Source organism: Lampris incognitus, chromosome 10 (genome assembly GCF_029633865.1).
Source record: "Lampris incognitus isolate fLamInc1 chromosome 10, fLamInc1.hap2, whole genome shotgun sequence".
NCBI lineage: Eukaryota > Metazoa > Chordata > Actinopteri > Lampriformes > Lampridae > Lampris > Lampris incognitus.
Window position 1 is genome coordinate 6,381,509 of NC_079220.1, and position 23,531 is coordinate 6,405,039.

The 23,531-nt window shown below is 44.8% G+C and overlaps 1 protein-coding gene across 2 annotated transcripts in view; it reads right to left on the reverse strand.

Moving 5' to 3' along the window:
* Positions 1-23,531, reverse strand: part of clec16a (C-type lectin domain containing 16A) — a 108,015-nt gene that overhangs the window by 38,748 nt on the left and 45,736 nt on the right. For both annotated transcript variants that reach the window (XM_056288042.1, XM_056288041.1), the window contains exons 11-15: positions 19,087-19,198; positions 18,667-18,767; positions 13,168-13,287; positions 12,749-12,858; positions 5,039-5,083 (exon numbers count right to left, since the gene is read on the reverse strand). In XM_056288042.1, coding sequence (XP_056144017.1) covers positions 5,039-5,083; positions 12,749-12,858; positions 13,168-13,287; positions 18,667-18,767; positions 19,087-19,198 — 488 coding nt within the window. The remainder of the gene's footprint in view (positions 1-5,038; positions 5,084-12,748; positions 12,859-13,167; positions 13,288-18,666; positions 18,768-19,086; positions 19,199-23,531) is intronic.

Genomic DNA, 23,531 nt, shown 5'->3' on the forward strand with positions numbered 1-23,531 from the left:
GTCTGCGGACCACAGATTCCGGGATGGAATATAGGGGTTGAGGAGGTCTGATAGGTACTGGGGGGTATGGGCATGGAGGGATTTATAGGTGAGGAGGAGGATTTTGTAAGAAATGCGGGATTTCACCGAGAGCCAGTGAAGGTGGACAAGGGTGGGAGGTAGGGTTAGGGTGTGTTGCCAGGGCTTGGTGCAGGTGAGCACCCTGGCAGCTGAATTCTGCACATACTGGAGCCTCTCTAGGGCTTTGCTAGGTACCCCAGACAGGACTCCATTGCAATAATCCAGACGGGAGGTGATGAAGGCATAGATGAGGCTCTCTGCCATGGAGTCGTGACAGTAATGGCTGGAGTCTGGAGATGTTTTTGAGTTGAAAGAAAGCAGATTTGGTGACACATTTGACGTGTGACTGGAATGAGAGGGTGGGATCCATAATGACACTAAGGTTGCGGACTTCTGGGGATGGACAGTGTTAAGTGTTGTTTAAAGGAAAGGCAACATTAAAAAGCGGTAAATGCTTTATTGTTCCAATTTTTTTTAAATATGCTGCAAGAATCAAAATTGAAATAAATGTTTATTTTGATTAAAAAAAACCCAATAAAATTCATTACATAAAACATCAAATATTGTTCTGTATTGTCTTGTTTTCAATGTGATACATACAGGTCAAACTACTACTACTACTACAACTACTTTCGGCTGCTCCCGTTAGGGGGCGCCACAGCGGATCATCCGTTTCCATCTCTTCCTGTCCTCTGCATCTTCCTCTGTCACACCAGCCACCTGCATGTCCTCCTTCACCACATCCATAAACCTCCTCTTTGGCCTTCCTCTTCTCCTCTTCCCTGGCAGCTCCATATTCAGCATCCTTCTCCCAGTATACCCAGCATCTCTCCTCCACACATGTCCAAACCATCTCAATCTCGCCTCTATAGCTTTGTCTCCACACCGTCCAACCTGAGCTGTCCCTCTAATATACTTGTTCCTAATCCTGTCCTTCGTCGTCACTCCCAATGCAAATCTTAGCATCTTTAACTCTGTCACCTCCAGCTCCGCTTCCCGTTTTTTCGTCAGTGCCACTGTCTCCAAACGTAGACCTTCCCTTTAACGCTTGTTGGTATCCTTCTGTCGCAAATCACTCCTGACACTCTTCTCCACCCACTCCAACCTGCCTGCGCTCTCTTCTTCACCTCTCTTCTGCATTCCCCGTTACTTTGGACAGTTGACTCCAAGTATTTAAACTCATCCACCTTCATCACCTCTACTCCTTGCATCCTCACCATTCATTCCACTGTCCTCCCTCTCATTCATGCATATGTATTCCATCTTGCTCCTACTGACTTTCATTCCTCTTCTCCAGTGCATACCTCCACCTCTCCAGGCTCTCCTCAACCTGCGCCCTACTCTCGCTACAAATCACAATGTCATCCACAAACATACAGGTCAAAGATTATTTAAAAATCACTTTCAGTTTTAATTTAACATACCGTCCCAATTTTTTCTGATTAGGGGTTGTATTTGAGATGACAGCTAAACCTGAAATATCCATATCATAAACACTGTACTGGATATTGGGATTCTTACAGGAAAAATGATAAGGCGTATGGCTCTATCATGGCAGTCAAATATTGAGGAAGTTGGCCAGTAGTGGCAGACTGAAGACGCAGCCAAAGCATTGCAGCTAACAACCAAATGTGGCACCAAAAGTCAATAAAGAGCCACATCGACACAGTATATCAAAAGCTAAAATAAGGTTCAAACTCGTTTGCTGTTGTGGGAAAGGTGCTTCATTCATTCATCTTCGGCCACTTCTCCGGGGTTGGGTCGCGATGGCAGCAAGCTAAGTAGGGCACTCCAGACGTCCCTCTCCCCAGCAACACCCTCCAGCTCCTCCTTGGGGATCCCAAGGTGTTGCCAGGCCAGGTTGGATATGTAGACCCTCCAGCGAGTTCTGGGTCTATCCTGGGGTCTCCTCCCAGTTGGCCGTTCCCAGTAAACCTCCAAAGGCGCCCAGGAGGCATCCTAATCAGATGCCAGAGCCAACTCAACTGGCTCAAAAAAACCCCAATGAAATTACACCAGCAGAGTTACAGCACCTCACCCACAAAAAGGAAACCGGGGCCCCCTCCTGGAGCCAGACCTAGGAAGGGAGTTCACCGGTGAGCATCTGGTGGCTGGGGCTTGGCCCACCGGGCCCAGCCTGAAAAAATAACATGGAGCCACCACCCCGTGGACCCACCACACGCGGGGATGAGCATTGGGGTAGGGCGCAATGCAGGCCAGGTGGTAGGCAAAGGTGGGGACCGGGGCGTGCTGACTTCTGGCATCGCAGATTGGTCCTCGGGACGTGGTATGTCATTTGGAATAAATGGCTGGGATTCAAACACCACTGCAGTTACCACATACAAACATTGGCGTCAGTACATTAAACAAAGAATGTCGATCTTCAGGACTGCGGCTTTGATAATACCACCATTGTCTATAAACCCCGTCAGTCTACATTTCACAGAATCGCTGCATAACTCAACATCAACCAAATCGCCTGGAGCCGAAAGGAAAATGTTAACAGCAAAATGTCTAATTGGACAGATAAGGCTAGTGCCACAGTGGTTTAGGGATGCAAAGTTGAGGCCTCTCCTGTACAGACCTATGTGTAATTTAACTGAGTGTGTGCATGCGTGTACAGTAGTTCTGCACTAATGTTCATCTCACCACCATGTCATTGTGCCATTAGTGTTGGCATGTTCCCGCTGTGATTCAGAGGGCTATGGAAAACATCTTTATCATTGTTGATGAGCTGATAACAGGTAACAGCCCGTGTTCAACAAGAATCTTTGAACAGGTGTGCTGATCTGAGCAGCACTCACTCGTCTTCAACCATTTTTAATAACCACCTGCTTGAAGCACAACACGGGCAAGCCTCAACATAAAGAGCAAAAAAAAAAAAAATGACAAAAGGATCAGGCTGATCTCAAAGAAATTTTGCATGCTATTCTTGTAATAGATAATTTGTCTTGCACTATACCCTTTACCGTGATGCAGGTCTTGACCCACTGGTGGTACAAATAGATGGCAACAAATGCTCAAGAGTATTCATTCATTCATTCATCCTTACTCAGGGTCGCGGGGATGCTGGAGTCTATCCCAGCAGTCATTGGGCGGTAGCCAGGGAGACACCCTGGACAGGACGCCAGATAATAATAATAATAGTAGTAGTTGTAATAATATCTTATATAGCACTTTTCTAAAACAATGTTGCAAAGTGCTTTACTAAAGAAATAAAACTAGACAAGGCAAAAATAAGAATAAGACCAAATAAATAGGCGTAAAATTAAAAACAGTATAAATAAATAAAAACATTTGCAAAAGCTTTCACAAAGGTACAAGTTTTAAGAAGAGAATTAAAAGACGCTAGAGACTTAGTTTGTCTGAGTTCAATAGGAAGAGAGTTCCATAGTGTGGGGGCTCTAACGGCAAAAGCCCGATCATCCTTTGTAACAAACTGTATATACACATGTATATGTGTTGTGATGCGTCTAGTGCAGCAGTGTGTAGTTGGAGGGAAGGTGCACGTGTTCTTCCAACCCGCTTGTGTCCTTCCTGCCCTTAGCTTGCTGCCGCTGGCTAGCCTTTGTGGCGAATAGGGAAGCATCCTAGCGTGTAAGCCTTCCCTTGCCAGTACATAGCCTCTCCTTCACCAAGACTCCTGCCAGGCCTCCCCGTGGCCACACGTGGTAACTGGGGTCTTGCGGCCCCAGGCTAACTTGGCAGGGGATCTCGGAGCAGCAGTGGGCCCCAGAGATATGGTGTGCAGGCCCACCCTGGTGGACACGCCCTGGCACCTATCAACCACTGCCCCGCTGCCTTGTGGGTGAGTCTGGAAGACATAAGGCTAAGGGAGCTTACCCCAACACAAAAGCAAGCTGTGGCGGCACGCTTCGAGGCGGTTTCCGAAAAACTGGATTTCCGGCAGCCCCCTGCAGTTGTGTGGAGGTGCCGGTCGTCTAGGGATCCCCCTTGCCATCGGAACCATCTCCTCTACAATCAAGGCATGTGGCGTTGGGAGAAGCGCACCCCCCATGCCACTTTAAAACCCATCTCTGCGCAGGGATCTTCTGCTATCTGAGTCCTCAAAGGACCCACAAATAGAAGAAGATGGTCATCATCGGGCACGATGGACAACCAGCAAGCAAGCAAGTGTGTGTATGTGCTATATAAATCCACATTTACATACTATCCGGGGGGTATTAACGGGGGGGTGTAACCCCCCCAATACCTCCCTATAGTATGTGTGTGTGTGTGTATATATGTGTGTGTGTGTGTGTGTGTATATATATATGTGTGTGTGTGTGTGTGGATATAGCACAAATATACATGATTATAATACATATACTATATGTATAAAGTACGTATGTATGCATCTATGTATATGTATGGCGGCACGGTGGCCCAGTGGTTAGCGCTGTCGCCTCACAGCAAGAAGGTGCTGGGTTCGAACCCCGGGGGGGTTGTCCAACCTTGGGGGTCATCCCAGGTCGTCCTCTGTGTGGAGTTTGCATGTTCTCCCCGTGTCTGTGGTGGGTTTTCTCCGGGTGCTCCGGTTTCCCCCCATCATCAAAAAGACATGCATGTTAGGGTTAGTACTCCTGCCTGTGCCCCTGAGCAAGGCAATTGAAAGAACTGGAGTTGGTCCCCGGGCGCTGCACGGCGGCTGCCCACTGCTCCTAGCTACACAGCTGGGATGAGCTAAATGCAGAGTGTAATTTCCCTACGGGGATAAATTAAGTATATCAAAATCAAATCAAATATATATGTAGTACCACCTTATATTTTAGTACATGCGGTCACACACACCCCCCCGTTTGTGTGTCTGTTTGTGTGTTTACATTTCTGCTCATCTGTTTGTTTTTTATATTACCAAACTTGTAGCCGACCTTACTGTTCCTGTTTAATGATATTTATGTGTGTGTGTGTGTGTGTGTGTGTGTGTATGTGTGTGTATATGTGTGTGTATATGTGTGCTACGTGGGAGGACACTTGCCTTGTAGAATCTCCGCAGCAAATGCAGGCTCTCTTCCCTGGCACCCTGAGAGCAAAAACAGAGAGAAAACAACAAACAGAATGAATTAAAAAAGCAAAGGAGACAGAGGATACGGTAAAACATGGACACACACAGGAAACCCAGGAACTGAAACTTTCCCAGAACTTCAAGAGTTTGGGGAAAGATGGGAGAGGAAGAAGAGGAGGAGGAGGAAGAGGAAAACATGGACACACACAGGAAACTCAGAACCGACATTTTTCCAGAACTTCCAAGAGTTTGGGGAAAGATGGGAGAGGAAGAAGAGGAGGAGGAGGAAGAGGACTAGGAGGAAAACACGGACACACGCAGGAAACTCAGAACCGCCATTTTCCCAGAATTTCAAGCGTTTGGGGAAAGATGGAAGAGGAAGAAGAGAAGGAGGAGGAAGAGGACTAGGAGGAAAACACGGACACACGCAGGAAACTCAGAACCGCCATTTTCCCAGAATTTCAAGAGTTTGGGGAAAGATGGGAGAGGAAGAGGAGGACTGGGAGGAAGAGGACTTGGAGGAAAACACGGACACACACAGAAAACTCAGTACAAACATTTCCCCAGAACTTCAAGAGTTTGGAGAAAGATGGGAGAGGAAGAAGAGGAGGAGGAGGAAGAGGACTAGGAGGAAAACACGGACACACGCAGGAAACTCAGAACCGCCATTTTCCCAGAATTTCAAGAGTTTGGGGAAAGATGGGAGAGGAAGAGGAGGACTGGGAGGAAGAGGACTTGGAGGAAAACACGGACACACACAGAAAACTCAGAACCGCCATTTTCCCAGAACTTCAAGAGTTTGGAGAAAGATGGGGGAGGGAGAAGAGGAGGAGGGAGAGGACTGGGAGGAAGAGCGGAGACTGAGAAAATTATGGGGAAAATATTTGGTATGGACAGGAATCAAAAAGGAAACAAACAAGGTAAGGAAAAGGTCAGAAAGAAAGAGAAAGGAAGAAAGAAACTGAGAAAAAGAAGCGAAAGAAAGCAAGAAAGAACAAGAAAGTGAGAAAGAGAAAGAAAAAAGAATGAAAAGACAGAAAGAGAAATAAATAAATAATGAAAAAATGAAAGGAAGAGAAAGAAAAAGAATGAAAAGTGAGAAAGAAAAATAAAGAAATAAAGAAATACATAAATAATGAAAGAAAGAATGAAAGGTGATAAAGAAAAATAAAGAAATACAAATAATGAAAGAAAGAAAGAATGAAAGGAAGAATGAAAAGTGATAAAGAAAAATAAAGAAATACAAATAATGAAAGAAAGAAAGAATGAAAGGAAGAGAAAGAATGAAAGGAAGAGAAAGAATAATAAATGCATAAATAATGAAAGAAAGAAAGAAGGAAAGGAAGCGAAAGAAAGGCGAAGAGAAGAAATGGGAGACAGGTCATAAGACAGCAGAGAAAGTAACTCAATAAAAATGTCAGTCAAACACATTCGAATACGAGACGAGGCTATTTTTTCCCCTTCCTCGTCTACATGTCTGCATATGTCTACGGATGCCAGGTGTGAGGTTATGACGACGGGGGGGGGGGGTCCCCTTACAAAGGAACTGGCAGCTCCCCAACAGTTGACACCATCTTCAAAGCGCTACATCAAACCAAAACACTTCTACGGTGTAAAAGGATGTAGTCGAGTATTACATAGACCCATAAAAAATACTTTATTCAAACAACCAGAAAAAAAATGAGGCTTTTCATATCGGTGGTCTTCATCTCATCTCATTATCAGCCGCTACTCCGGGGTCGGGTAGTGGAGGCAGCAAGCTATAAGTAGGGCACTCCAGACGTCCCTCTCCCCAGCAACGTCCTCCAGCACCTCCTGGGGGATCCCCGGGGCGTTTCCAGGGCCAGATTGGACATGTAGTCCCTCCAGCGAGTTCTGGGTCTCGTCTCAGTTGGACATGCCCGGTAAACCTCCAAACTTCCCACCACATATCCCTACAGCGGATAGTGAAGAAAACTGGAAAGATCATAGGAACTGCTCTCCCATCCATCCAGGCCATCGATGATGCACCCGGAAGGCTCTTCGCATTGTGAAGAACTCCACCCTTCTTCCCACATCCACTTCACCCTCCTACCCTCTGGCAGGAGGTACCGGAGCATCCATGCTGCCTCCACCAGACTATGCAACAGTTTCATTTCTCAGGCTGTCAGGTTTCTCAACAGCCTAAACACTTAGACCTTCCATAAAATGACTTTTTGACCGTCTTCCTCACTGTCCATGTCAGGTGTGCTTGTGATGTTTAGGCCTGCGAAGTAATTCTTGCTTTTAATGCCCTTTTTGTTTTTAATATTTATTGTGTTACTTCTTTTGATGTGGCACTAAGGTCCTTGTGAAACGTAATTTCGTTCCCTTGTATGTATGAGACATGCATATGAGGGAATGACAAATAAAAGCAGTCTAAGTCTAAAGGAAGGCGCACAGGAGGCAACCTAATCAGATGCCCGAACCACCTCAACTGGTTCCTATTGACGCGAAGGATCTGTGGTCTTGTTCAAGCAAAATGATCTCCGAACTTAGGATCAACCCTGTGACCTTTCAGAAAAAAAATCCTGTCTCCAGAGACCAGCAGCAGCCTGTCATCAATGTAATTTATGCAAAACTTTAACACCAAGCGTACTCTAGGTCACGGCAAGTTCTGGTAAAGGGTGGAAAACTCAGTAATGTTCAAATACAATGCAATAATGAGAAGAACAGTTTACAGGATTTTGCAATCCAGAATTTTTCCGATTTTCCTGTTTTTAGATGAGAGAAATTTAAACAGTGCCATGATCAACACTGCATACACATATACTGGGAAAACTGAGTCATCTTCCTGTAGTACCAGATAAACAAGCAACGCAACAAGTCAGCTACTTCTCCACAACCAGAACTATAATTACCATCAGAATCGGGTTTGTTGACCATGGAGGTTTGCACACACATGGAATTTGACTCCGGTTTTGTGGCTCTCTGTGTACTTAACATAGAATAACAGCACGACAACACAACAATCTTCAGACATATACACAAGGATTGAGTATTATACAGGCGAAATAAGAGGTGATAAGGTGCAATCCTGGAGGAGACTCAAGCAGACACGGGAGAACATGCAAACTCCATACAGAGGATGACCCGGGACGACCCCCAAGGTTAAACTACCCCGGGGCTCAAATCCAGGACCTTCTTGCTTGAGGCAACCACGCTAACCACTGCGCCACCAAAATGATGATGAGAATGAAAAATATCAGAATGCTTAAAACCAGGACTGAACAATATATTGCTTCAGAATCAACAAGAGTTGGGACCAATCTGGTCCAATATCAGTATCAGGTACCGATACTGATGTAATTTACTCATCGTATATCGGACCGATGTTACCGATCCACAAACGATCCAGATTCCATAGACTGATGTTTTTATGAATCACAAATATTTAGCTAATAATGCAATTCAAGAATAAAAAATCAATCTGCACCTTTACAAACCAGAAACCCTGGATGATCAGTGAGGTCCGACAGCTGCTGAAAGTCAGGGATGCAGCGTTCAACCATCTCAATCTTGCCTCTCTTGCTTTATCTCCAAACCGTCCAACCTAGTAGTTGCATCTCAACTCCAGATCTACCTTGATAACAATAATCTCTTTTAACAATTCCAATCTGGCTTTCACCCCAAACATAGCACAGAAACAGACCTGGTTAAGATCACTAATGACCTCCTTCGTGCAGCTGACTCCGGTCTACTCTCTAACTTCATCCTCCTTGACCTCACCACAGCTTTTGATACTATAGCCCATCAGCTCCTCATGGATTGTCTGGGTTGCATTGGAGTTGGGGGCACTGTGTATCAGTGGTTTGCTTTCTACCTTACAGACAGGACACATTTTGTACAAATTCAGAATTACGACAGGTCAGAAAGTTTGACAGTTCCTCATGGAGTGCCACAGGGTTCAGTGTTGGGGCCACTCCTGTTTATTATTTACCTTCTCCTTCTTGGCAACATCTTCCGGCACTATGGTATCCATTTATACAGCTATGCTGATGATACACAGCTTTATGTGTCCACTAAACCCACTTCCACTCTCCCCTCCAGTACCCTCACTGCTTGTCTCCATGATACATAGATATGGATGACTAACAATTATCTGAAATTCAACAGTAGTACAACTGAGCTACTCCTCATTGGCACTAAATTTACCCTCTCAAAATCTAATATTTGCTCACATCTCCAGACTACATCCTGTTTTAACAGAACACTCCATGGAAGTCTTAGTCAACATTCTGGTCACATCACGCATTGACTACTGCAGTGTGATCCTGGCAGGAACTCCCAAAAAACTTATTCACCAACTTCAACTCATCCAGAGTTCTGCAGCATGGATTGCTACACATTCAAAGGCCACTAACCATATCTCTCCCCTGTGGATACACTTACACTGGCTTCCTGTGTCACAGACAGCAGATTAATTTTAAAACTTTATATTAACATACAAAGCTCTTCATAATCTATCCCCTGCTTATCTCACAGACCTCCCTCAGACTTATTCCATCTCGCTACCTGTGGTCTTCACCAGCGAGTCTATTGGCACTACCAGCCACCAACCTAAGCACATTGGGTGCCAGGCTTTTCTCCTATGCTGCACCCAAACTCTGGAACTCCATTCCCCATCACAGTTGCTTACTGGACTCCATTACAGAATTAAAAACTGCTCTTAAACACACCTTTTTAAACTAACATACTCACTTTAACAGCATTAACAGCATCAAATTCTTTTTTTAGATTCCTGTTGATATATGCTCTATTGCTTATTGTGTGTTTTATTGTTGATTGCGCAAAGTTTTTTACTGCTTTGTTTTATTGTATTTGATGTAAGATGACCTTCAGTGTCATGAAAGGCGCCTTTAAATAAAATGTTTATTATTATTATTATCATTATTATATCCAGTGAATTTATCAACGTTTTTATTCTTTATTATTGCAATTCATAGCTTAAAAAAAATGTTGCAATGCTGATTCTTTTTCCGATATCATTTAGCGCTCCTAAAAAACATACTACTGCCAACATAACTCATATACATATACACATAGTCCCCAGGTTACGAACGACTTCCATTTTTGGGTCTGTTCTTATGTCGAATTTGTATGCAAGTCGGAAGTTATGTACAGTTCACATCTAGCGTTAATTAGTCAAATGTTTGTCTTAGTATATAGTACATATTTTACCTAAAACATCATAAATGTTTAACATGAAATGAAATGACAAAGTATTCCTGATAAATATAATAATGCAGTAATAATAATAAATCTAACTACAGTACAGTATTTATAATTGAGAGAGAATGTGTGTATAGGTATAAAAACCTTTAAAAAAACTCCCCACCTACCACTGTCCCCCACGTGGGTCGCGACTGGCGGAGGCCGGCCGTTTAACGCCAGAAATGAGAGCCCGCTCAGGGCTCGCCTCCCCGCCTTGGTCAGTGTTAAGGGTGGTCCTACTGCTAAGGGTGGGGTCGTTTTGTAATTTTGTATGGACTACTTCCACTGCTTCGGCAACAGGAACGCACGTGAAGAGAGACTTAACATCAAAACGACCATCCCTGAATCGGGGGGGGGCTAAGAGCACATCTGTCGCCATCTTGCAACGCTGTGATTGCAACCATTCCCAAATCCTCTGTGAATAGTACACATGGCCATCGAAACTCTAGTTAATGGTCACAGCAATTTGCATACCCAACTGATCGTTGGGTTCGGTCATTATGCCACTGAATTGTTGATAAGGGTGGGGATACCTGCAGTCAGTTGAGACTGAAGAGGTCACTCAGATGAGTGATGAAACGTTTCTCTCTCAATAAACGTGTTCAGATGAACCGATTCAACTTTCTGCGATTTTCTTACCTGGATTTTTCAGCACGCGTACAGACATATAAATAAAAGGTTTTTGTGAACTTGCCAGAATTAATCATAGCAGAGCAAGTGAGGAGGTGACAATAACATGACAGGAAGGGATAAAGGGAAGTCATGGCTGGTGAAGCATTAACCTTCTGACATGCTGGTTTGGGCAGACCCTTTTTTGTCATACACTTTGAATGCTTCCTCGGAAACCAGCAGATCTTTCACAGAACCAGCAACAACCTCTAACCTCTGAATGATGAACAGAATCAGATGCCGCTAACCGTGAATTTCACCATCCCTTTTCATCTACAGGGGAAATAACATGACTGTGGGTTGTAATGATTCCTCTCCCAATGCTGACTTCCAGAGAAAACGTCCACAAACTACGCTGAACAATTCTCATCAACACCACAGAGTCATGGTCTCATGAAGGGTGAATGGGTGTTCCTGCTATTCCTCATGTTCAGGAAATAGTTTCAGCTCGTGAATTTCTCTCGGTTAGCTTGTGAGCATATTTCTAGATGCAAAGGTTTATTTACCACATACTTCATAAACAAGTACAATGAGCAGTGAATTTTCTTTTTTGGCAAATCCAAAGATGTGCAACAAGAGAAATGGAACAACAAAAATAATAAAAGGAGAATAAAATAGAAATACAATATCATTTAAAAAAAAGTAAAAAAATATCCGGGGAAGGTATAGCCCGATAAAAAGACACACGCGCGCGCACACAAACACACACACACACATATATAAAACTTCATTTAAAGAAACACTCAACGGTAGGAAAAGTGCTCAACAAATAAGGAGCAAAATAATCCAGCGAGTCAAGTAAATTCTTCGGGGTCGTGGGGATGCTGGAGCCTATCCCAGCACTCACTGGGTGGCAGGCAGGGGGACACCCTGGACAGGTTGCCAGGCCGTCACACAGCCCCCCCCCCCCCCCCCACAAACACACACACTAACACCTAGGGACAATTTAGTACGGCCGATTCACATGACCTACATGTCTTTGGACTATGGGAGTAAATCGGAACACCCGGAGGAAACCCACGCAGACACGGGGAGAACATGCAAACTCCACACAGAGGATGACCCAAGACGACCCCCGAGGTTGGACTACCCCGGGGCTCGAACCCAGCACCTTCTTGCTGTGAGGCGACCGTGCTAGTAAAATGTTAATAAATAGCAGAACAAGCTTGTTTCATGTGTCACACACTCATCAGCTGCCAATGTGGTTAGGGTGATGTGTGCTGATGATGGCTTCCATGACACGCGGAATAAGCATGTTCTGCAATGTATTAACGTTTTTTCCTACATCTATCTTAATATTCCGCTCCTCATTTGTTGAGCACTTTTATCAACACCAGTGATGGTTGCCGGGAAAACCCACCCGCTATATATATATATGTGTGTGTGTGTGTGTGTGTGTGTGTGTGTGTGTGTGTTTTTGTGTATATATGTATGTGTGTGTGTATATATACAGTGCATCCGGAAAGTATTCACACCCCTTCACTTTCCCCACATTTAAAAAAATTGCAAAAATTTCCACAAAACCTTTTTCACTTTGTCATTATGGGGTATTGTGTGTAGATTGATGAGAAAAAAAAAGGAATTTAATCCATTTTGGAATAAGGCTGTAACATAACACAATGTGGGGAAAATGAAGGGGTGTGAATACTTTCGGATGCACTGTGTATATATATATACACACTATATATATATATTTCTATGTGTGTGTGTGTGTGTGTGTGTGTGTGTGTGTGTGTGTGTGTGTGTGTGTGTGTGTGTGTGTGTATGTGTGTTTTACCCTACCTCCAGACAGGCCAGGTGGACGTCTTTGATGATACAGTGATTTCCAGAGAGAACAGACTGCTTCAATAAAAGGCAGCTTAGTTCCAATGTGGCTAGACGCACCTTCCCATCTACACACACACACACACACACAAAAATGTACTGAAAGATTAGTTTCAGGTTAGCATAGAAATGATGAGTGTGATGTTAACAAAGTGCTGAATTTCATTTAAAACAATATCTATGAAAACTTTAGTTGCTGACAGCTTTCTGTGTAAATTGGAAAGCAGCTTTAATTTACACAGCCTTTTACATTCTGCGTGTGGCCCAGAGTGTTTTGTGCAGATTTACATATGTGTGTTCACGTTACTGTCGAAATGTGTGTGAAATTGTGTGTGTGTGTGTGTGTGTGTGTGTGTGTGAATATAAGTGTGTGTTACCTGGTTGTGCAGCCTGACTCATGACTCTGATGAGTCTCTCCACCAGTACTTGGCTGTAGGAGGTCCTCTCCTGGTCGGGAACAGGCAGCTGGAGACGCTCCAGAAGGTCACCATTTATTCCTGGAGACCGACACAGACAGACAGAGACAGACAGTATAGAGGGAGACAGTGAGAGTGAGACAGATAGACCAACAACATACGTAGTATATATGCATATACAGTCAAGTTTCTTGAGACACATCTTTCACACGTGACCCTACTCTTCTTTCCCACATAACAAAATACAAACATGATAAAAATCAGATAAAATTAATGTAAATGTTAAAGATACATTCCTGAGGATCACTGTTTCTATTTAACTTACTGACATACTGACTTGTTTTATGGTAATTGCGGTGATGTTGGCTTCATTTTATAGATTCTGGACACAGGACCACCACTGGACCCAACTTTACAACATCCACTGATGAGCTCAAAGACTGCGCCGTACTGTGGTGACTTGCTACGAGCAACTCTCACTCTGTTGTTTATTTTCGTGTTATATGTCGATTGCCACACTTTACTGGACATAAGCTTAGATGTTCCTAACAGCTGGAAGCTGCGGGACTTGCCAAGAAAGATTACCTACAACAAACAGGTACCACCATGTATTAATGGCCGCAGACAGCTCTGTCGGAGGTGAGGTAAACGAGGCGGTGCTTTGGTGAGGCTACGACGGCGTCCTACCTGGTCCCCAATTCCCGGCATACTGTCTAATGTCCAGTCTCTCAACAACAAGCTAGATGAACTTCACTGCCAAATAAGCTCTCAAAAGGACATGAAGGACTGTTGTTTGTTCTGCTTTACAGAGACTTGGCTGGGACCCAATACAACTGATAGGGCTATACATCCAGAGCGTTTTTCTGTGCACCGCGTGGACCGTTCCATGATGACTACTGGCAAGGAAAAGGGAAATCATTTATGCTTTGTCAACAATTCATGGTGCACTGACCTGGAAATAGTCCCTCAGTCCTGTTCGCCTGTGTTGGAACAACTAACAATAAGGTGCAGACCGTTCTATCTTCCAAGGGAATTCTCCTGCATGTTTTCAACTGCTGTCTACATATTGCCGCACGCTACTGCTGCAGCAGCACTAGACGAACTGTATGGAGCCATTAGCAGACAGGAGAACTTGCACCCCTGAGACCATTTCAATTGTGGCAGGAGACTTTAACTACTGTGACCTGAAATCTGTGCTACCAAAATTTTACCATGTCACCTGCCCAACCAGAGGCAATAAGACTCTCCATCACTGTCACGCCACTGAAACTGCTCTGACCAGAGCGGTGAACGATCTTTTACTAGCTATGGACTCCAGTTCCAACCTAGCCTTTGACACCATTGATCACTATATACTATTAGACAGATTGGTTTCTCTGGCTTAGCTCTCTCTTGGCTTAAGTCCTACTTATCTGGAAGAACACATTGTGTCGGCTATAGTCATATTACATCAAAATTCTCTGATGTTAAATATGGTGTACCTCAGGGTTCTCTACTTTTCTCTCTTTATATTTCACCTCTTGGCCAAATTATATGCAGTTATGGAATAAATTTCCATTGCTATGCTGATGATGCTCAGCTGTATGTGCGTATAAGGGCTGATGATCATACTCAAATGACTAATTTAGAGGCCTGCTTGGCTGCTTTGACAAATTGGATGTCACTAATCTTTCTGCTTTTAAATTCGGATAAACACAAATTTATTTAGCCCTGCTAGACACAGACACCAATTTGATTAAGTAATGATAACAATTGACAACTCTGTGGGTTCACAAAGTATGGCAGCCAAAAATCTTGGTGCTACGTTTGATACCAGCCTTTCCTTTGACAAGCACATTAAAGAAATCACCAAGACTGCCTTTTTTCACTTACGTAACAAAGCTTTGCATTCTAGTTGTAACAAAAAATGCTCTCTCACAAGAGAAATCATACAAGGGAAGATGGAGGGTAAATGAAGACGTGGCCACCCCAGGATGAAGTATATGGACAATCTAAAGGAATGGACAGGACACACTATGGCTGAAACTTTCAGCACCATAAGAGACAGGGCCAGATGGGGCAACATCATCAGGCAGGCAGCGCGAGCAGCTAACGTCCACAAGGACGACACTGGATGAGTTAGCGAACAAAGCTAAAATTCGGTCTTTCCTGTCCATGGCTGATGCAGAGACTCGTGCATTTGTTTCATCCAGACTTGATTACTGTAATGTTCTGTTTTCAGTTTTGCCACATGCTAATCCCAAAAGTCTTCAGATGGTTCGGAATGCTGCAGACAGTGTCCTAACTAAATCTAGGAAATTTGATCATATTACACCAATTCGTGCCTCCCTTCATTGGCTTCCTATGAATGTTAGATCAGACTTCAAGGCGCTTCTACTGACTTATAAAATCCTAAATGGGCGTGCCACATCTTACCTGTCTGATAAGATAAGATAAGATAATATAAGATAAGATAAGATACTTTATTGTCATTGTGTACACACAACGAAATTTTGTTTGGTGACTCTCAGACCAGCAACACTAGACAAGGTAAAGAATATCTAAAAAAACCCAAGATAAAAACAAGGACAAACAACATTTAGTATAAATAAGTGAGGTAGCAAAAATGATGATAAGACAATAAAAGATAGCAGCGGCTTTTAAAGTTCAGAATAGTGCATGGGGTTATTGCATATAGTTGTCCATATTGCAAAGGCTTTAGTACCAGTTAGTCCTCAGCAGCTATAGGCAGATGTGTGTGTGTGTGTGTTTGGGGGGGGGGGGGCAATGGAGGCTACAGCTCTGAGGAAGAAGCTGTTCCTCAGCCTGTTAGTCTGGGTTTTGATGGTGTGGTATCTTTTCCCTAATGGCAAGGGAACGAACAGACTATGACCTGGGTGTGTTGTGTCTTTGCTGATGTTGCTGGGTTTCCTCTGCTCGGAAGCACAGCTCACACAATCCTCTGTGCCATCTTTACCATCCAGGCCAAGTCCTTCCTGTTCTCTGCTGTGCAGCTGGCATATCACCCTGTGACACATTGACAGAGGATGCTTTCTATCAACTTCTGTAAAAGTTTACCAGCAGCTGAGAAGGGAGACCGGCTTGTTTAAGTTCCCTGAGGAAGAAAAGCCTCTGTTGTGCTTTCTTCACCAGGTGGGAGGTGTTGAGTGACTATGTGAGTTCTTTGGTGATGTGGATTCCCAGGAATTTGATGTTATTCACAATGTGCACCTCTTCACTATTTATGTACAGTGGGGGTGGGGCGGTCTTCCTGGATCTCCTAAAGTCCACAATGATCTCCTTTGTTTTACTGGTGTTCAGGACCAGGTTATTGTCTGAACACCAGCCAGCCAGATGTTGGACCTCCTCTCTGTAGTGTGTCTCCTCGTTGTTGGTTATGAGTTCCACTATAGTGGTGTCATCAGCAAACTTCACTATAGTGTTGGAGGAGTGAAAGGGGGTACAATCGTGGGTGAAAAGGGTGAAGAGGGCTGGACTGAGCACACAGCCCTGTGGCACACCTGTGTTCAGGATGAGGGGTGAAGATGTATGGTTACCTATCCTGACATTTTGTGGTCTGTGAGTGAGCATGTCCATAATCTGATCTCCTTAAACAGTACATATACCATCTCGAGCTCTTTGCTCTCAAAATACAGGGCTCCTGTGTGTACCCAAAGTTAAAAAGAAGTCAGCTTGTGGCAGGGCCTTTTCCTATCAGGCTCCATTCTTGTGGAATAACCTGCATGCTGCCATCAGACACTCAGAGTCTGTTGAGTCCTTTAAATCCAAACTTAAAACTCATCTTTTTTGCCTTAGCCTACAATTAGCTGCGTTTGAGTGCTTCACAACCTGTATGCATGGTGGGTCGGTTTCTGTCTCAATGAATTTACCAAGCATTGTTCTGCCGATGAGATTATAGCGTATAGATTATAGACTATTGCAAACTGTTCTCTTCTCTCACGTCTTTTCTCTCTCTCTGAGTGATGTCTTCTCCTTTCTCTTTTTATGTGTTAGAATGGTGTGACGTGAGTCTCCCTTGTGTGCACGTGCAGTGTCCTCCTCCCAGGTCTCCATGGTGACGGTGGTCACCACCGGGACCCTGCCTGGCATCCCCCTCATCACATTTTCTTTTTATACATCTTATAAATCCATATAATTTTATTATCCTGTTTTATCCTTCTCTCACTAAGATATGTGACTAATTTATTTATTTTACATGGTGATGGTGGTCACGTGGCTTGGGTCCTGGGCTGTTCCAGTGGCATCTGGACACTGCTTGGCATCCTCCTCATCATATTCTTCATGTATTTTATAATTCCATTATAATTCTGTTATTCTTTCAATGTTGTATTCTGACAATTGTGTAAACACAACATCCATTGCATGTTGTGCATCTTGGGAGCAAGAGCCCTCCTCTGTTGCTCTCTCTGAGGTTTCTTCTTATTTTGTCTCCCTGTTAAAGGTTTTTTTTTAGGGAGTTGTTTCCTTATCCGCTGCGAGGGTCTAAGGACAGGATGTCGTGTTGCTGTAAAGCCCCTTGGGGCAAATTTGTAATTTGTGATATTGGGCTATACAAATAAAATTGACTTGACTTGGCTGTTACTCCACAGTCAAGGCAGCTTACAGGTCCATCCCGCGACCTCACTTTGAGAAATCCAGCCACCTGTCAGAGTGCTTGCTTCTTGCATACAAGCAGAAAGTGAAGTGCGTGCAGCCCACTGTGAGGACAGTACAGTGCTGAACTACAGAACACAGATCCAAACTCCAGGGATGTTTTGAAACAACAGACTGGTCAATCTTCAAGGATTCAGCCTCGAGTTTGGATGAGTATGTTGAATCAGTCACTGGCTATGTTAGATTCTGTATGGATAACTGTATCCCAGTACGATCTATTTGCGTCTACAACAACCAGAAGCCCTGGATTAACAGTGATATTTGCCTAAGGTTGAGGGAGTGTACCACTACTTTTAAATAGGGGGACAAAGAATGCTGCAAAAAAAAAAATAATCCAGGTACGACTTAAGGAGAACCATCAAAGCTACTAAAAGACTATAGGGACAAACTGTGGAGGGGGCTGCAGGCGATTATGGAATATAAATCTAAATCCAGTGTGGCTACCAACACCTCTGCCTCTCTCCCGGATGAGCTTAACAACTTTTATGCCCGCTTTCAAGCTCACAGCTTGGACTCAGTGACAGCAGCACAGCGCCCACCCGATGAAGTCGATCTACAGCTGACAGAGGCTGATGTGAGGAAAATTTTTAAAAGGGTTGAGGCTTGTAAAGCCACTGGCCCACACAGCATCCCTTCCCATGTGCTCAGGGCATATTACACTGTTATCATAGGTTTCTACTGACATTTTTAGCCTGTCCCTGTCATTGTGTGCGGTTCGACTATGTTTTATGAAAGCCATTGTGCACCCTTACACATGGACAAATGTTGACAAGTCGTTATGAACTCTGCAAGACAAAACAGCCTGACCTTTACTGTGTGAGACAGCATAGAGCAAGCAGAGGACAAACAGGGCATGGTAGTCCTCACTGGTGCAGTCCAAAGCACTGTACACCATGTCTAGGAATGGTCTGGGAAAGGGGAGGAAAGACAGACGTTGAAAGAGATGGAGCGAGACAGGCAGACAGTGAAAGAGAGAGAGAGAGAGAGAGAGAGAGAGAGAGAGAGAGATTCATTCACTTTACAGAATCAGCAACATTAATTTCCTAACAATTAGATGGTGTCGTGTAACAGAATGGATAGTTTCTTTCTCTTCATTCTGTTACACGACACCAGTGAACTCTTTCACTCTGACCATTCTCTTTAGACAATTGACAGCAGTGTAATTTGTTGAGTGTGGTTATGGGTTTGTGTGTGTGTGTGTGTGTGTGTGTGTGTGTGTGTGTGTACCTGCTCCTTTGTGTGTGTGTGCGGGTGGCGGCGGCGGTCTTCTCCTCGTCGGTAATGTTTTGTTCCGTAAGCTCGGACACCTTACACTTCTCCATCACCACCATCTCGATCTCTGCACATACACACACCCAGAGACACGTAAGAGAAGGTCAGTCTTATCAACATCTATTCGGATACAGGTTACGCATCACAGAACCTCTCACACACACCCGCCACAGGGCCTCAGAAATAGTCGCCTAGCCACCGATTACAGCTCCATCACAAGGAACGCGCCCCTCTCGCCACTTCTGAAAATATCGACACACCGACATGTTGACGCAATATAGTCAAGTTTGAATGTATACGCAATGCTAGCCATGGCTATCTTTCTCTGCCGTCGTCTTGTTCTGGTGCTAGCACAAACCACTGGGTGGAGCACTTCCAGGAAAACAAATTTTACCAGGAAACCCAGAAACGCCACCTCTGGTTAGTTTTACTGTTCGGATAGGAACATGTTTCCTTGTTTATCTTAGCTATGCTGAAAATGATAATAGTAATAACAATAACGGATTACTCTGGACCCAAAGCTCTACCCTGAAACTGATTATGTTTATTAATCCTGGCAAAGATTTGCCGCAAATATTTAATGGTTTGCATGGTATTTGCAGTTTTATTTTATCTAATCCAAATCTTCACTGGCGTCGAACAAATTAGTTGTTGTTTGCAGAACAGTATAAAGATGAGTGCCAAAACCAGGCTCTGCCCTCAGTTCTCTGACACTAAGATGACAGCCCAATGTGTCCCTGCCCTCTTCAACCCAGCTTGTATGTTGGAATTAAACTTGATGATACGGCACGGTGGCGCAGTGGTTAGCGCGGTCGCCTCACAACAAGAAGGTCCTGGGTTCGAGCCCCGGGGTAGTCCAACCTTGGGGGTCATCCCAGGTCATCCTCTGTAGGGAGTTTGCATGTTCTCTCCGTGTCTGCGTGGGTTTCCTCCGGGTGCTCTGGTTTCCTCCCACAGTCCAAAGACATGTAGGTCAGGTGAATCGGCCATACTAAATTGTCCCTAGGTGTGAATGTGTGTGTGGGCCCTGTGATGGCCTGGCGGCCTGTCCAGGGTCTCCCCGCCTGCTGCCCAATGACTGCTGGGATAGGCTCCAGCATCCCTGCAACCCTGAGAGCAGGATAAGCGGTTCGGATAATGGATGGATGGATAAACTTGATGACCTTGAGTTTGACAAGACGGAGGTCTGGCTATGCGAGATTGCATTTTGAGACTCGAACCACAGTGGTCATGCCTGTTTGCCAAACACTCAAGGTTTTTTGATTTTGATATACTCTACTGATCCCTGTAGGGAAAATACACTGCATTTAACCCATCTTAGCTGTGTAGCTAGGAGCAGTGGGCAGCCGCCATGCAGTGCCCGGGGACCAACTCCGTCTCACCATGCCTTGGTCAGGGGCACAGACAGGAGTGCTACCCCTAACATGCATGTCTTTTTGATGGTGGGGGAAACCAGAGCACACGGAGAAAACTCACCACAGACACAGGGAGAACATGCAAACTCCCCACAGAGGACGACCTGGGATGACCCCCAAAGTTGGACAACCCCGGGGTTCGAACCCAGGACCTGCTTGCTATGAGGCGACAGTGCCAACCACTACGCCGTGTGCAGTGCTATTCCCTTTCACCGGCTAACTGTTCAACTCCAGGCCAACTGTTGCATTTCAGATCCTGGACGCTATCAAACGCCACCTTAAAATGAAGCGGCAGTACTAGGCCCACCTGACTACAGCGAACAAACAATTAAAAGCACTTTGATTCCCCAACTAAGTTTGAAGCTAACAGGTACAGACTGCACAGTAGGAGTCTGTACTGTGTTCTTAGGACAGAAGACATCACTGTAACGTGCAATCATTTCACAGACTGAGTGAAACAAGTACATCTTTACCCATAAATACACAGAGGAGCATCCTCACACACAACAGAGACACAAACACACAAGCAGGAGAGTGAGAGACAGGCAGAGATGTGAGGAGTGCAGGATGGATGTGTAGGTGGCGTTTCACTGTGAAGATAGTGGTTGGTATGGACAGTTGGCTGTGCTGGAAATGGTGATCAGTGGTAACCACGGTAACCATGGGGGAAATGACAAGGCGTCACACAAGGAGAGCAGCGGCATGACAGAGTCCTCGTCTCAAAACTGGAAAGAGGTTTTTTTTTTCACATATCTATATACTTTGTTGGGGGGGGGGGTTCCCCCTTTTTCTCCCCAGCTGTACTTGACAAATTACCCCACTCTTCCGAGCCATCCTGGTGGCTGCTCCACCCGCTCTGCTGATCTGGAGAGGGCTGCAGACTACCACATGCCTCCTCCGATACATGTGGAGTCACCAGCCGCTTCTTTTCACCTGACTGTGAGGAGTTTCACCAGGGGGGCGTAGCGCGTGAGAGGATCATGCTATTGCCCCCAGCCCCCCCCCCGAACAGGTGCCCCGACCAACCAGAGGAGGCACTAGTGCAGCGACCAGGACATATACCCACGTCCGGCTTCCCACCCTCAGACACGGCCAATTGTGTCTGCAGGGACGCCCAACCAAGCCGGAGGTAACACCGGGATTAGAACCAGCGATCCCTGTGTTGGTAGGCAACAGAATAGACCGCCACACCACCCAGACGCCCCCGTGTGTTCATAATTTTATTGGAAACACACAAGCTAGGCACAGCAGCAGGCTTGGCTAAACCATCAATGTTGAATATAAAGAAGCAATCGTTTCTGCCACCGCTAGCTAGCTAGCTAGCTAGTCTGTGATCTGCAAGGGCCACAATGCTAACAGCTGTGCTAACAGCTCATAATCTACTGTTAGCCACTTAGCGTTGCTCTTTTCCTCTACTATTTGAACTGTGAAATTTCATATTGATGATCAAATTATGATACACATGCCAGTAAACAATAGAAAGGCTGAAAATTTGTATATACAGTGCATCTGGAAAGTATTTACACCCCTTCACGTTCCCCACATTTTGTTATGTTACAGCCTTATTCCAAAATGGATTAAATTCCTTTTTTTTCTAATCAATGTACACACAATACCACATAATGATAAAGTGAAAAATGTTTTGTAGAAATCTTTGCAAATTTATTAAAAATAAAAAAGTGAAATATTGCATGTACATAAGTATTCACACCCTTTGCTATGACACTCAAAATTGAGCTCAGGTTCATCCTGTTTCCACTGATCATCCTTGAGATGTTTCTACATCTTGATTGGAGTCCACCTGTAGTAAATTCAATTGATCGGACATGATTTGGAAAGGCACACACCAGTCTATATAAGGTCCCACTGTTGACAGTGTATGTCAGAGCAGAAACCAAGCCATGAGGTCAAAGGAATTGTCTGTGGACCTCTGAGACAGGATTGTATTGAGGCACAGATCTGGGGAAGGGTACAAAAAAATTTCTACAGCTTTGAAGGTCCCGAAGAGCACAGTGGTCTCCATCATTCATAAATGGAAGAAGTTTGGATCCACCAGGACTCTTCCTAGAGCTGGCCGCCCAGCCAAGCTGAGCAATCGGGGGAGAAGGGCCTTGGTCAGGGAGGTGACCAAGAACCCGATGGTCACTCTGACAGAGCTCCAGCGTTCCTCTGTGGAGATGGGAGAACCTTCCAGAAGGACAACCATCTCTTCAGCACTCCGCCAATCAGGCCTTTATGGTAGAGTGGCCAGACGGAAGCCTCTGCTCAGTAAAAGGCACATGACAGCCCACTTGGAGTTTGCCAGAAAGCACCTAAAGGACTCTCAGACCATGAAAAACAAGATTCTCTGGTCTGATGAAACCAAGACTGAACTCTCTGGCCTGAATGCCAAACATCACATCTGGAGGACACCAGGCACCTCTCATCACCTTGCTAATACCATCCCTACAGTGAAGCATGGTGGTGGCAGCATCATGCTGTGGGGATGTTCTTCAGCGGCAGGAACTGGGAGACTAGTCAGGATCGAGGGAAAGATGAAAGGAGCAAAGTACAGAGAGATCCTTGATGAAAACCTGCTCCAGAGCGCTCAGGACCTCAGACTGGGGCGAAGGTTTACCTTTCAACACGACAATGAATGTCCTTGAGTGGCCCATCCAGAGCCCAGACTTGAACCCCATTGAACATCTCTGGAAAGACCTGAAAATAGCTGTGCAGCAACGCTCCCCATCTAACCTTACAGAGCTTGAGAGGATCTGCAGAGAAGAATGGGAGAAATAACCCAAATATAGGTGTGCCAAGCTTGTAGCTTCATACCCAAGAAGACTTGAGGCTGTAATCGCTGCCAAGGGTGCCTCAACCAAGTACTGAGTAAAGGGTGTGAGTACTTATGTACATGCAATATTTCAGTTTTTTATTTGTAATAAATTTGCCAAAATTTCTACAAAACCTTTTTCACTTTGTCATTATGGGGTATTGTGTGTAGAT